General features: G+C 41.3%; 1 protein-coding gene across 8 annotated transcripts in view; it reads right to left on the bottom strand.

The window, feature by feature from the left end:
- Window positions 1-13,414, bottom strand: part of PPFIA2 (PTPRF interacting protein alpha 2) — a 353,334-nt gene extending 339,920 nt beyond the window's left edge. For 2 of the 8 annotated variants that reach the window (XM_037389537.1, XM_037389539.1), the window contains exons 1-2: window positions 13,086-13,414; window positions 125-375 (exon numbers count right to left, since the gene is read on the bottom strand). In XM_037389537.1, coding sequence (XP_037245434.1) covers window positions 125-373 — 249 coding nt within the window. In that variant the 5' untranslated portion in view covers window positions 374-375; window positions 13,086-13,414. Of the gene's footprint in view, window positions 1-124; window positions 376-13,030 lie in introns of all 8 variants that reach the window. The other 6 variants (XM_037389541.1, XM_037389542.1, XM_037389538.1 and 3 more) reach the window with 5 other exon arrangements.
- Window positions 13,415-13,692: the final 278 nt, after the last annotated feature.

Here is a 13,692-nt window from a genome sequence, read left to right as displayed (position 1 = left end):
TGCAGCCGACCTCAATGGGAGCAGAATTTGGGCCTCAAGGAATAAATACTGATTAGGGTTAAAGTAAGTGACATTAAGCAGAAAACTGGTGAACCTAAAAAAAAAATCTTGATAAATTGCATACCTGAGGCAGTGCTGAGTTAAGCTGTCGCTGGAGGGAGTCTCTGTCGTAGATGACATCCTGTAGGCGTTGCTGTGCAAGTGACAAGCTTTCCTGTGTCTCCCGAAGAGTATCAAGGAGACGGTCCCTTTCATCCAGCATGTTCACCATCAGCTGCTCAAAGTGAGAATCCGAGTCCGAGCCGCTGCTTTGGGACCCCCGTTGACTCATCGGGGTGTCCTCGTTTATCGTTGGCATCACTTCACACATCATTTCTTTAAAAAAAAACACAAATCAAGGAAAAGCTCTTCAGTAGAAAAACGTTTGAGGGGTCTTCATAAGAGGAATTAACTCTGTCACATGGACACAGTAGTAGATTATTGCATTGTTCCCTCTTTCAACTTTGTGCTTTGAATGTTAATCAGATGGTCGATAGAGAGGGATTAAATACAGTGACTAATTCCACACAGTAAAGACTGAATGTGCTTCCCAAAGTGAGAGAAGAATGCCTGGAAGGAGATGGCAGGTAAAAGAATATTTTAAATTAACAGTTTTGCAAAAAATGCTCTCTTAAAATGACAGCAAATACCTCCTCTGCAATTGTACTCTCCTTTATCACTGATTTTCTCCCCTCTCTTACTTAATGTCATTGTTGAATTGTTGGTATTGACACCAATAGCTGCCATTAATTGCCAGATTTTTTCCTGCTCTAGGCATTTCTACAGTACAGCTCAGGCTAACCATTGATCCAGTATCATACTGCCTTAACAATACCAGGTTAATCTATTTTTCTGTTTAGTTATTCCCACCCTCAGGGGAAATTATTCTCCAGTGAGCTCGTTTAGTAAGAGGTCAAGAACTAGAAACTCTCTTCTAATTACCATCCCTGTGATATCTTGTGCAAACTGAATTACCAGGGAAAGAATCACTGTGGTTTCCTAAAAGAAGTCATGAGAAGAGTAAATAATATCTAGTCAAATTCTTCGATTATAAAGCTTCTTACATAAATCTCTAAATCTCAGTTCGTGCATGTGGAGAAGCTTATGCTGTGAAATACTGGGTCCAGCAGATGGGAAAAAAAAAAATCAAAAAAAACAACCAAAGACATGACAGATCTCAAAGCTCAGACTTTTTTTAAAAAATAAAAAGACTGTGTTAATAATAGATGATATCTACCCAATGACAGTCACCCAAAGAATCAGAAATTGTCTTTCTAGTATGACGAGAAGTACAGCAGACAACTTTATAAATAATTAAGAGTTAATTTCTGGAAATTCTGTTCTTGTAGTAACTATTGAAAGCCTTTTGTCTCAACAAGTGGGATCAAGGTGCTTTTGGTTCATCTACTGGAAGTTAAAAATATTTTACTTAGGAGTTTGTTGTGGACCTTCCAGACATGAACTCTGTCTACAATACATGTGGTTGACACACTTGCACTGTTGAGAGTGCCATCATAGAATCACAGGATCATAGAGTAGTTTAGGTTGGAAAAGACCTTAAGATCATCAGGTCCAACCGTTAACCTGCCATTGCCAAGTCCACCACTAAACCATGTCTCTAGGTGCCACATCCACACGTATTTTAAATGGTGACTCAACCACATCCCTGGGCAGCCTGTTCCAATGCTTGACAACTGTTCCGGTGAACTAATACCCAATCTAAACCTCCCCTGGCACAAGTTCAGGCCATCTCCTCTTGTCCTATTCTTGTTACTTAGGAGAAGAGACCTACCCCCATCTTGCTAAACCTCCTTTCAGGCAGCTGTAGAGAGCAATAAGGTCCTTCCTGAGCCTCCTTTTCTCCAAACTAAACAACCCCAGTTCCCTCAGCCACGCCTCATAGGGCTTGTTCTCTAGACCCTTCACCAGTTTCGTTGCTCTTCTTTGCACACGCTCTAGCACCTCAATGTCCTTCTTGTAGTGAGAGGCCCAAAACTGAACACACTATTTGAGGTGCGGCCTCACCAGTGCCAAGTACAGGGGAGCAATCACTTCCCAAGTCCTGCTGGTCACACGGTTTCGGATACAAGCCAGGATCATGTTGGTCTTCTTGGCCACCTGGGCACACTGCCAGCTCATATTCAGTCAGCTGTCAGCCAACACCCCAAGGTCCTTTTCCACCAGGCAGCTTTCCAACCACCCTTCCCCAAGCCTGTAGTGTTGCACGGGGTTGCGACCCAAGAGCAGGACCCATCACTTTGCCTTGCTGAACCTCATACAACTGGCCTAGGCTCTCTGATCCAGCCTGTCCAGACCCCTCTGAAGAGCCTTCACACCCTCAAACAGATCAACACTCCCACCCAACTTGGTGTCATCTGCAAAATTACTGAGGGTGCACTCAGTACCCTCATCCAGATTACTGATAGAGACATATAAACAGAGCTGGCCCCAATATTGAGCCCTGGGGAACACCACTTGTTCGTGCCGCCAGTTGGAGGTAACTCCATTCACTACCACCCTTTGGGCTCGACGTCCAGCCAGCTCTTTACCCAGCAAAGAGCACGCCCACCCAAGCCATGAGTGGCCAGTTTCTCCAGGAGAATGCTGTGGGAAACAGAGTCAAAGGCTTTACTGAAGTTTAGGTAGACACATCCTCAGCCTTTCCCTCATCCATTAAGATCACCTTGCAAGAGAATGAGATCAGGTGTGTCAAGCAGGACCTGCCTTTCATAAACTCATGATGACTGGGCCTGATTGTCCTGTATATGCCATGTGATGGCATTTAGGATGATCACTCCATAACCTTCCTCAGCACTGAGGTCAGACTGACAAGCATGTAGCTCCCCAGAACCTTCTTCCAGCCCTTCTTGTAGACAGACATCACATTTGCTAATTTCCAGTCAACTGGGACCTCCCAGTTAAGACAGGACTCCTGATAAATGACTAGAAGTGGTTTGGTGAGCACTTCTTCCGGGTCCCTCAGTAGTACACTTGGATGGATCCCATCTGGCCCCATAGACTTGTGTGTGTCTAACTGGTGTAGCAGGTCGCTGACTGGCCCCCTTGACTATGCGGGTTTCATCCTGCTACCCATCCTTGTCTTCCAGCTCAAGGGGCTCTGTACCCAGACAACAACTGGTCTTACTATTAAAGACTGAGGCAAAGAAGGTATTAAGTACCTCAGCCTTTTCCTCATCCTTTTTTACTGTGTTTCCCCATACATCCAATAAAGGATAGAGATACTCTTTAGCCCTCCTTCTGTTGCTAATGAATTTATAGAGACATTTCTATTGTCTTTTATGGCAGTAGCCAGATTAAGTTCTAAGTGGGCTCTGGCCCTTCCAATTTTATCCTTCCATAACCTCATGACATCCTTATAGTCCTCCTGAGTTGCCTGCTCCTTCTTCCGAAGGTCATAAACTCTCCTTTCTTTCCAGAGTTCCAGGCAAAGCTCTCTATTCAGCCAGGCTGCCATTCTTCCCCACTGGCTCATCTCTCAGCACATAGGGACATCCTGCTCCTGCACCTTTAAGATTCCCTTCTTGAAGAATGTCCAGCCTTCCTGGACTCCTTCGCCCTTCAGGGCTACCTCCCAAGGGACTCTGCCAACCAGACTCCTAAACAAGCCAAACTGCCCTCCAGAAGTCCAAGGTAGCAGTCCTGCTGACCTTCTCTCCTTACTTCTCCAGAATCATAAACTCTATCATTTTGTGATCACTATGCCCAAGGTGGCATCAGGTAACATTCTCACCATTTCAGTCTCAATACTATTACGCATTAGCTCTACATAGTCATAAATCTGGGCTGCTTTCCAAAGTAGGGAAATGAAACTTCTAAAAGTGGAATTTATGAAAAACAGAAGATTTAGCTGTTACAGAATGTAACTTAAAGACAGGACATACACCAGGGAACAAAAGAGATAAGGCACCTGTACTTAATTCATTTAAACCAACTCCTCCTACTATCACTAAGTCACAAGAAATCCTTGTGCTAACACTGCTTGCTGCTAAGATTTACTGAGAAAATTACATAGCTTCACTAAGATTAGCTGGCCTTGATCGTATTCTGAATGTTCAGGCAGAACTTAGTATCCTTAATTTTCACTTTTTTAGCAGATGTGGTAACTAGCAAAGTTGTCACCAGTGTGAATTATCAGCTACTTCTGCATAGCCTTCACAGGCAATAGCTTCATTACTGAGGTTTGAGGTAGGTCTTGATCCTGTTTCTAAAGTTTCTAGACTGGAGGCAAAGTAAAGGTTACTTGTGGCTATTATCCACTTAATTAATTAGGTGCAAGAGAAGCAGTTAATAGTTTGAAGTGATACAGAGAAGTTCCTCACATCTCCAATATATTTAGGTCAGGTTTATTTACCCAGGATTATCCGATCTGATGCTGCATATTTCCATTACTCATGAGGTTCAAAACTTTCTATTCCAGAAACATTTGTCCCTCCTAAATTGTAGGCTTCACTAGGAAGCACTACATTGTCCTTTCTTACTGAGATGATGTTAATACATCAGTGCCTCCATCACCATGAAAAACTTCAAGTTTAAACACATTTGCACCACTTCATGGTGCAAGACCTTCATGGTACCTACCACCTCCTCTTGTGAATATGGCCAGTGTGTACTGTGAGGCACCACAGATGGGGAGTAACTAAACTGCAGCTGCATCAGCAAAAAGACAGTTTGAATAAATGAGCACCCATCCTCCTACACTTCAATTTCCCTGCAAAGACAGAAGAGTTTTGGGGGAGCTCTTGCTTATCTAACTGCTTTGTCCACAGTCCACAGGTATCTTGAGATGTGGGACTACCAGCAGGGGGAGCCACTGTCCCGCCTCCACGAATCTCCGACAATGTTGTGGGAGTACATTTCACTTGGGAAGTGGGCATCGCTCTGTTGAGTGTCTCCACCCAGACCCCACTCATGGCTAACCAGTTTGGGATGGTCAAGTTCACAGTGAGCAAAGGCATAACTAAAACATCCAAGCCCATCTGCCACTTGCTGAATTTAATCCTAACTTTTCAGTATGCAGCAGGTGGCCAGAGACCAAGGTTCTCCAAGAACCATTCTCCAAGACCAAAGAAAACAATTCAGATTGTCACTGAACCTTTCCTGCTTCATGATCATCAACATTTCATGATTTCATGAGGCATGCCTCTTGCCCCAGGGGATTCTCATGGGTAAACCTGCATCATTCAATCAATTACCTCCAATGTCCTGCACATGCAGATCAAGTTTATGTTCTGAACAGCACAGCAGACACTACTACTGCTCACAGGAAGTGGCAGAGTGAGAGTGGTGCAATTTTTGACACATGCTGGTGGTGTGCGTGCAGGAACAAGTAAGGAAACCTCTGTGCAGAGAGCTGTTGCTACCTTAGCACTTTGTATCCAAACTAGATAGAATATCTCCTCTGTAGTCATTATGGGGATGTGGGAAGCCATAGATATAGGTGGTTGTGGGGCAGCAATGGAATCCATGAGTTGAATGTTCATGGCAGTATTACCACATCTGCTCCCTCTAAGCTGCTGCATTCTGGGAGGGAAGTGGTCCATGCAGCATGCTTATTTTGAAAGCCTGGGCTACATTATCCCAACACGGCACAAGTAACAAACTTGGGCTGTGAGTAAGACCTCAGAGAAGGCAGGGAATGGGTGAGCAGTTCCTGTTGTAGGCAGTTGCTGTTTGGAAGTTTTCTGCCATAGCTCACAACCCCAGGAGAATCTTTAGAAGGTACAGCAGTTCTTGCAGTCAGACTGATGATGTACCTTGCTTTCCAGCAGTTCAGAGATCAATGCCATGATTCCACTGAAACCACAGGCATCCTCTCCCTTTCCCACCCTCAGTTGGAGGTGAATATAGAAAAGCAGTATGCTACCCTAAACTAGATCAGAAATGCTGGGAGAGCATGCCAGAAAGGGATGCACTGATACCTGCAAGAGTGAGGAGCAGGGAAAAATGGAATCCTGGGCCATGTCCTCACATGGATCTTTTGAGGGAGCCAACAACAAGAACCCTGAAACAATTCTGAAGTGAGCTCGATTTCTCAGGGTGTTCCTAGTTCATCAACCCAGAAAAAAGGAACAAAATTTCAAACAACTGCAGGTTTGCTGTGGGGCTCCCAAAGAAAAATTTCTTATAGCATTTTGTGAAAGACACATATGTCATGCTGTTCTGATTTACTATGATTTGTGTCTTCTTGCCTTTAGAAAAGCATTCTTTTTTTTTTCCTTTTTTTAAATTTTATCTGGCATTTATCACTCTTATACCTGCCAGCAGATGGGATGCTTTCAATGTCCTGAGGCTGCCACCATTTAAGACTGTTCCCAAGAAATGCTGGCCTTCTTCCAGCACATGTTCAAGAATAGAGCCACTTCCCCAGGACCTTATTGCAACCTTTATGAATTTTCTGCTTGACAGCAGGAAGGAATCAAAATATGAGAATATCTGATGAATTTTAAAAGGAAGAAAAAAGGAGAAAAGGGAGGTTCATCATGAGGGTCTGCAACAAAAGCTAAGGTAGGTAAAGCACTGAGAGGAGTTCAAACCAACAAAAGTAAAGGAAGATTGTCAGCAAACAGGCTGATCACAATTTAGTAGTGGAAGACTGGCAGCTGAGGACAAATAGAGTGCACATATGTGGCTGGATCTTTATATAGGAAATTAGTAACGTCAGGGAGTTACAAGGTCTTGAAGTTTCCAGAGCCTTCTGAAGGTGTGTGCACGTGTTAGACAACCTTTGGTTAACCACATGATAATGGGGTTCATACATGGGGTCAGGACATTAGATTTAAAGTAAGCTTCCAGTTTAGATACAGGTGAAAGGAATTTAGTTTGTACACACCAAAAGCACATAGAGACACGCCAACACAATGCAGATGGTAACAAACTGAGGGGTTCATATTAAAACATAAAAAAGTATTGCTATGAACAGTTAGATCTGTTTGCTAATGTGGTCATAACCTGAGTAATTTTAATTACATTTTAAAATTTCCAACAGGGAAAGAGAGCAACTTCTGATTTTCCTTCTATGTAACCTTGAATTTTAAACCAAATTTTGGTGATTACAAAAAAATGCCGAAACCCCAACAATTTTTACTCTGGTTACATAGAAGCAGAGAATCAGTGAGGTTGGAAAAGACCTTTAACACCACCAAGTCCAACTGTTAACCTTATATAATATAATCAACTATTTCATACACTGAAATCAGAAGGAATTACTGTAACTACCTACTCTTGCCTCACTAACCGCAGACCATAAATCGGTGTTAAGTGAAAGTATATTTTATACAGGAAGGATTTCAACCATTAGACACTGAAAGTGATCTCTCTTGTAAAATAACCAGAATTAGTCATGCTTTCTGTGAAAAATACATGGCTTTTCCAATTGTATTTATAGGGAAGACACAGCCACATTCAATGCTGCATTTCTTAAAGGCTCAGAATAAGGCTAATGCCAGGCCCACTTCTATTACATTTTAGACCTACCATGACACATGCATTTTTGTGGCTGATCTGTGAGTTTGCAGAACTTTTGATACATCTCAGATACATTTCATTATATATGCATGAATCAGTTTTCATATAGACAGGTCAGATGCATCCTAGACTGACTGCATTCTATACAGCAATAACAGATGCATGCATATATGGCAAGTATTTGCCTCAAGTACGCAGTTCTTACTAATTCATGTAGGTATCAATTCTACCTGGAACAGACCTCAGCAGGTTAAATAATGGACATTTCTAAACTTCCTTTTTGCCTTTCATTCTTACTGCTTCAAAGACTGGTTAGGCTCATAGGACTTGATCTTCTAAACCAAAACTATCGGGTAGACCAAATACAGTCATAAACTGATATTTGGATATTCCATATTTTCTAATTGTTTGTATCAGCCAATGCTTTGAAATCCTGCTGCCCTGCCATAAAACTGACCGCATATAACTATATAACCAGAGTCAGCCCCAAAAGATCAACAATCAGGATGGGAGTTTTCCAGCCCTCTACTCTTCTCAATTCGTTTTATACGGTGTAATAAGCTGTTAGTTCCTCATTCAACTCCATGTGCACACTGAAAGTCAGATGCAACAATATGTTCATTGAGTCTGTGCATATATTTTAATCTCTGAATTCAGTCTGCATGTGCCAGCTCCTATATTAAGATTTTAGTTATCCCAGGGTAGTATTCCTTTCACTAATCAATACATTCCTATCATCTACTACAAGGCAATTACAGTCACATAACTTTGATGAGTCCTATTAGGGAAGAAGAATTCAGAGCTGACAGTAACAGCAGAGGAAAGATGAGTGAAGACAACAATGTGCATGAAGCACCGAAATCCCTTCCCTGAGGTTTACAACAGAAAGTTTGAATTTCATTGCCATAATTGTTAATTGCAATGTAACATGTCTTGTAATTTTCAGGTAATGTGAAAAAATATAACCAAAATTAGAGTCTATAAATATCTGCCTTAAACTTCAGAAATTTACAGTGATCGCTGAATATTCTTTTTATTTTCCAAACCTGCACTGAGTAATCTGATCTTACGTTGCAGGTGGCCCAGCACAGGGCAAGGGTTTGGCACAGATGACCTCCGAAGGTCCCTTCCATACTCAATAATTCCATGTGCCTGGAGAAAGCTTTACATTCAAAGAATTCACTCATTTACCAGAGAGATTCTGAAATTTAATATACATTTAAATAAGACTGGAGAAAAATTTGAAACAAATAACAATAATAATAACAAAACCCAGAAAACCCCACATTGTGGCTCATCTCATTGCATTCATAAAAAATTAAAAAAAAGATTTAATTGGGATGGCCTGCCTTGTGGAGAATTTGGGGATCTATACACTTTTGTCAAAGTCTTCCAAGTAAAGAAAACTGTCATTAAAAAATAAAAAATAAACTTCAGTTGTAAGGGTTTACAAGTATAGCCACATTTTCAGATATTGCTATTTACACTAAAAATCCTAATCTCTGAGTGTCATTAAAAAAACCAACCATAACCACATGAGGATGAGAAATGAACATGTACTTTTTAGACATTCAAATTTCAACAAAACCCTGTGCTTATTTTTGGAAATGTAGGAAACTATACTTTGTCAGAAAATAAACACACAAAAATAAACTATTATATTGGATGATAAAATGCCATGTCTCAGAACATTTTAAATTTAAAAGTTTGAGAAGTCTTGTAACGCAACTTGTATGGCCTCACATTTTGGTTTTACTCACCGATCAATTTGCTTAAACTAAAGAAAGGTTGGAAGAAAGATTTCAATGCTTTGTATTTTTCCACCTACCCAGTGAATCACAGTAAAGGAAATAATGAAAAACTGGTTTTAGAATAAAGATTGAAAAGCTATTGAAGTGTAGCTTGGCAGGGGAACACATATATACAGTATGGCAGTAGTTAAGTGGTATATGCTCCTTCCAGAATCTAAAGGGAAGAGACAGTAAATATAAATAAATATTTTTGCCCAGAATTCCAATGTTGAAGTTGTTCCTGTTCAAGATCATAATCTGTTACCAGGACAATGTTTACAAAATACATAAAGGAATAATGTGCTTGGTACATTTAGGAAGTTTTCTGACTATGCCATTAATGAGAAATAAAAATCTGACTACACCGTATTCTCATCAGGAAAAAAAAAAAAGCTTTCTTAACATCATCCTCTCAAAAACATTCAATAAATCAATCAAACAATCTAACCCTCGATTAAACTGAAGAACCGAGAAACACAGGAAACACAGGCTTGCTTTCTTCTGAAAAGAAAGACACATGGTGTTGAATTGAGTATACTCAGAAATCTAACCAGCTATCAGGAGTAAGCTTTGCAGACACTGAGTCAATTCCCACTGAAGTAGTTTACTAAGCACTTCTTTACCAAGCATCTGGACACACGAAATAAGGAGGAAAAGATGAAGGAGGAGTACTTCAGGCATTCAGCTTGGTCTCCTAATTTGGTACCTTTAGTCTCCTAATTTGGTACCTCAAATCCTAAATTATAGCAGTGGTGCCCAACCATGCACCTAGCACGGCAAGCAGCTCTTTGTGCCACTAGAGGAGAACTGCAGGCTGTTGCCCCCAGAAAACTGAATTAGAAAAGGAGTTAGGGGATGAATGGAAGTAGAGAGGGAACAGATAATGAAGACCATTAACCATGCTGGTCCTCAGGGTTAAGTGAAGAACAGGTCATATAACTACAAAAGAAGTAACCCACTACTAAGCGGCTGCCATCTCACCCTGTCAGATGATGACAGCAGGCATGCCGAGTTATATATGAGGGGACACAGGCATCCAGGAGCTGGAATTTCTTTCAGTGGGTGTTAGTAACTGCTAGTGGTAGATTAAACAATTCTGTCCCGTATCTTCAAGACCACAGAAGTCCATGATAACAGAATAAACCCTCAAGTACATTATTCTATGCAATACTTCTCATACAGCCAGGACTGCAAAAAAGAGGAAGGAGTAGAAGGAAATCGTTTAACAAGGTGACATATGCTTAATACCTAAACATGTATTATATACCTCTTTATTCAAAGAAAAAAAAAGTGTTCCCTTGCCAGAAAAAGGCTGACTTGCCCTATAAAATATATCTTAATTAAAGCTGTGCTTGACTGATCTAAGTCAACAAGAATAAGTTTTTAATGTTTCCCTTTCTTTAAAAACAAAAGCTCCATTGATATTGAACTTAGTATCTCTGCAGTAAAAAGTTTACCACTTTACCCAGTATTCTGAATGTAACTAAATCAATCCCTCAATGAAATACGTTTTACTTTAGGTCACCAACATTTTACTGTTAATACACACTGTTTCTTAGATTCATCAGGAGCCATGGAGCAGACATGAGCAATTCCCTTGCTCAGGGAGCACATGAAGTACCCAAAAATTTCATAGAATGCAATGAATACTGAACTTGTGTAGCATCTTGCAACTATCCCAAACCCTCTCAGAGGTTCTGAAGGAAAAGCAGGATACTAACAAATTACTGCTTCCCTTAAAATCCACATAGCACATACATGCTCCCTAGAAAAAGACTTTTAGGCAATGTAATAACTTTAGAAGTCTTCCAATTTGAAACAAAGCATAAGCACTTATTTTAATAGTGGCTCTAGACCTGAGGTGCTCAGGTATCATAGCCATACACAATGGCAGCCTGTGAAGCACCACATTAAAGTTCTTCTCCTTGTCCACTGTGTACCTGCCACACCATCTACTGCAAAATATATTCCAGGTTGATTGGTTCCTAGTTCAGTGTTTTCTCCAATCATTTGCATGGAGCCTAATCCAACAACTGCATAAATTCATGGAAATTCTACCATGGACTTCAGTGTGTTTGTTATCAGTGTAAATGGTTGGAAAAGTCACTAACATAGGCAAGCTATCAACATCCTATCATTTCACTACCTCCGAACAGGAGCATAAAAATCACAAATGTATGTTACACATGACTAGGGAGCATGCAGGATGTGACTTGACCAGCGCTACAGTACTGCGAGAAATCATGAACAGGTTTCTCCTCTAACCACACAACATTGACCTGGCAAAATGCAACAACTGTTTGAAGTGATCAGTTCTATGAGAGAGGGTAAGAATGTGGTTCATTGTCATTGCATTAAAGATCATTCAGGTTGTATGAAAAAATGTCACAGCAAATCTATAGCGTTAGCTGCATTATGTCTCCATCAAGAGTAAACTCAGTATTAGCTCAATTTGAAATTCTGCATCCAGATGAGTGAATGCACAAAAACTGCAACAAACAGCACACGATATGCCCACCCTTGGTTAAGTGTTATATAAATCTCCTTTTCTGCAGCTACTCCATTAACAACTACATTGATAGCAATTCTCATATATTACCTTCTATCTACAGAAGCTGATAACCATGTATGGACCAGGTGTAAAAGTGCATCCTCAATACTGACTTTTTCTAAAACTACTTGAAATTTCTGTAGTACTTATCCTATAAAGGTGGAAAATGAAAAAAGTTTTCATCTTCTCATTGGACCCCACCCTATTTGACATTGCCTGTTACTTCAATTGTCCAAGAGACTTGGAATTTTTAATTTTTTTTTTTAAGTGAACGTCGTAACAAACACCTCTATGATCTCATGTAGCCTGGGAAAATTTACCAGCTGGACTTCTTTCACTTGGGCAAGCTCTGGGAAGGAGAAGACTGAATACTACTTGGCTTTTGCCTGACAAAGGCTCTTGGACAAGCATTCATTTTGCTCACCTTGAAGGCTACCACCTTAGATGTGAATCAAATTTCATTCCCTCACCTTTCTGTCCATAACTGGTTTTAAAAGCGTGTTTTCTGTATACTCAGACGTTTGGTTTGCACACCAAGGTTGAGGAGTCATTTCAAGTTACTTGTAATTTTGCTGCAGAAAAAGAAGTAGAAATCTAACTACCATACGTTCTAGCCTGTCCACAGTGACATCAGCTTGAAAACTCATTTCATTGGATCATTCCAGATATTTTGCATCTACAAGCTTCTCCCCCCGCCCCCCCCATCGTTAAATAGATACGGTGGCTGATAAAATAATTTCTTACTGCAATTATGTCTTCTCAGATGTTCTCGGCAAGATTGTTCTTTAGGCAGCACAGTGTAATTCCATAAGGAAAATCCTTCCTATTGTCTGAGTTGCATTACATGCATATTCCTCCTCCTAGTTAACTCCTTACCTGCCAGTCTCCTCTAAACTATGATATCACCTTTAACAGAAGCATCCTGCACTCCTTCCACACAGGAGGAGTGATCAACACAGTACCATAAAAAAAGCACTCATTTCAACTATTATTCTTTATGTCATCCCTCCAGCCTCGTATCTCTCTCAACCGCACCAAAAAAAAAGAAGTTGGTTTCACATCTTTTAGTCTGAAATTCCCCAACTCCCATTACAGAAATGCATTTAAATACCACGCAAGTACTACAGCAAGAGGCAGACAGCAAGATTTTGCATTTGCACCTCACCTCCCAGAGGGTATCAGAGCTAAGGAGGGAACGTCTAACTCTGAACGTTCAGTACCTAGTGGCTTTTATTTCGGCGTCTGCTCTTTCACTTGATCAATAACAACCGCAGTCTCCACCGGCTTCGAGCGGGGACTCACACAGCCGAGCCCTCCTGGACCGTCTTCCTAGCAATGGTGACACAGGCGTTGCTCCCAGAAACCCCAAGCCCCTGCACCCGTCCTCCGGCAAGACTGGCTGCGTGGCACCTCAGCATTTTCTTCGGTCACTTCGTCAGCAGCCAAGAGGAGAAGCATCCATGGGAAAATGGCATATTACAAATTTTGCTTTGGGAAGCAGAGCTCGGTTCAGACCATTGTTGGGAGCAGGAAGGGGGGGGGACGGCTCTTAAAGCTCCAGCAGCCCCTTTCCAGCAACAGCATCTTTGCAGCTGGAGGCAAGCGATTACAGGGGGGAGTGGCCAGGGCAAAAGCATCCTTCCTTTATTTCCCATCTTTTTTTTTGAACTTAACTGAGCGATATCTGGCATCTGTGGTTCTTCGATACCTGCCAAGCTAACTGCGGTACTGTGCGTGACTGAAGTCCACACGCACGAACGACTGCCTGCGTGATGAAAACCGAACGCGGTTTTCCGCTTTACAGACAGGAACCTACAGCCTGGCCAG

This window comes from Falco rusticolus, chromosome 5 (genome assembly GCF_015220075.1).
Source record: "Falco rusticolus isolate bFalRus1 chromosome 5, bFalRus1.pri, whole genome shotgun sequence".
Lineage (NCBI taxonomy): Eukaryota > Metazoa > Chordata > Aves > Falconiformes > Falconidae > Falco > Falco rusticolus.
Note: the sequence above shows the minus strand (reverse complement) of the source record. Positions and strands in the feature narration are given on the sequence as shown.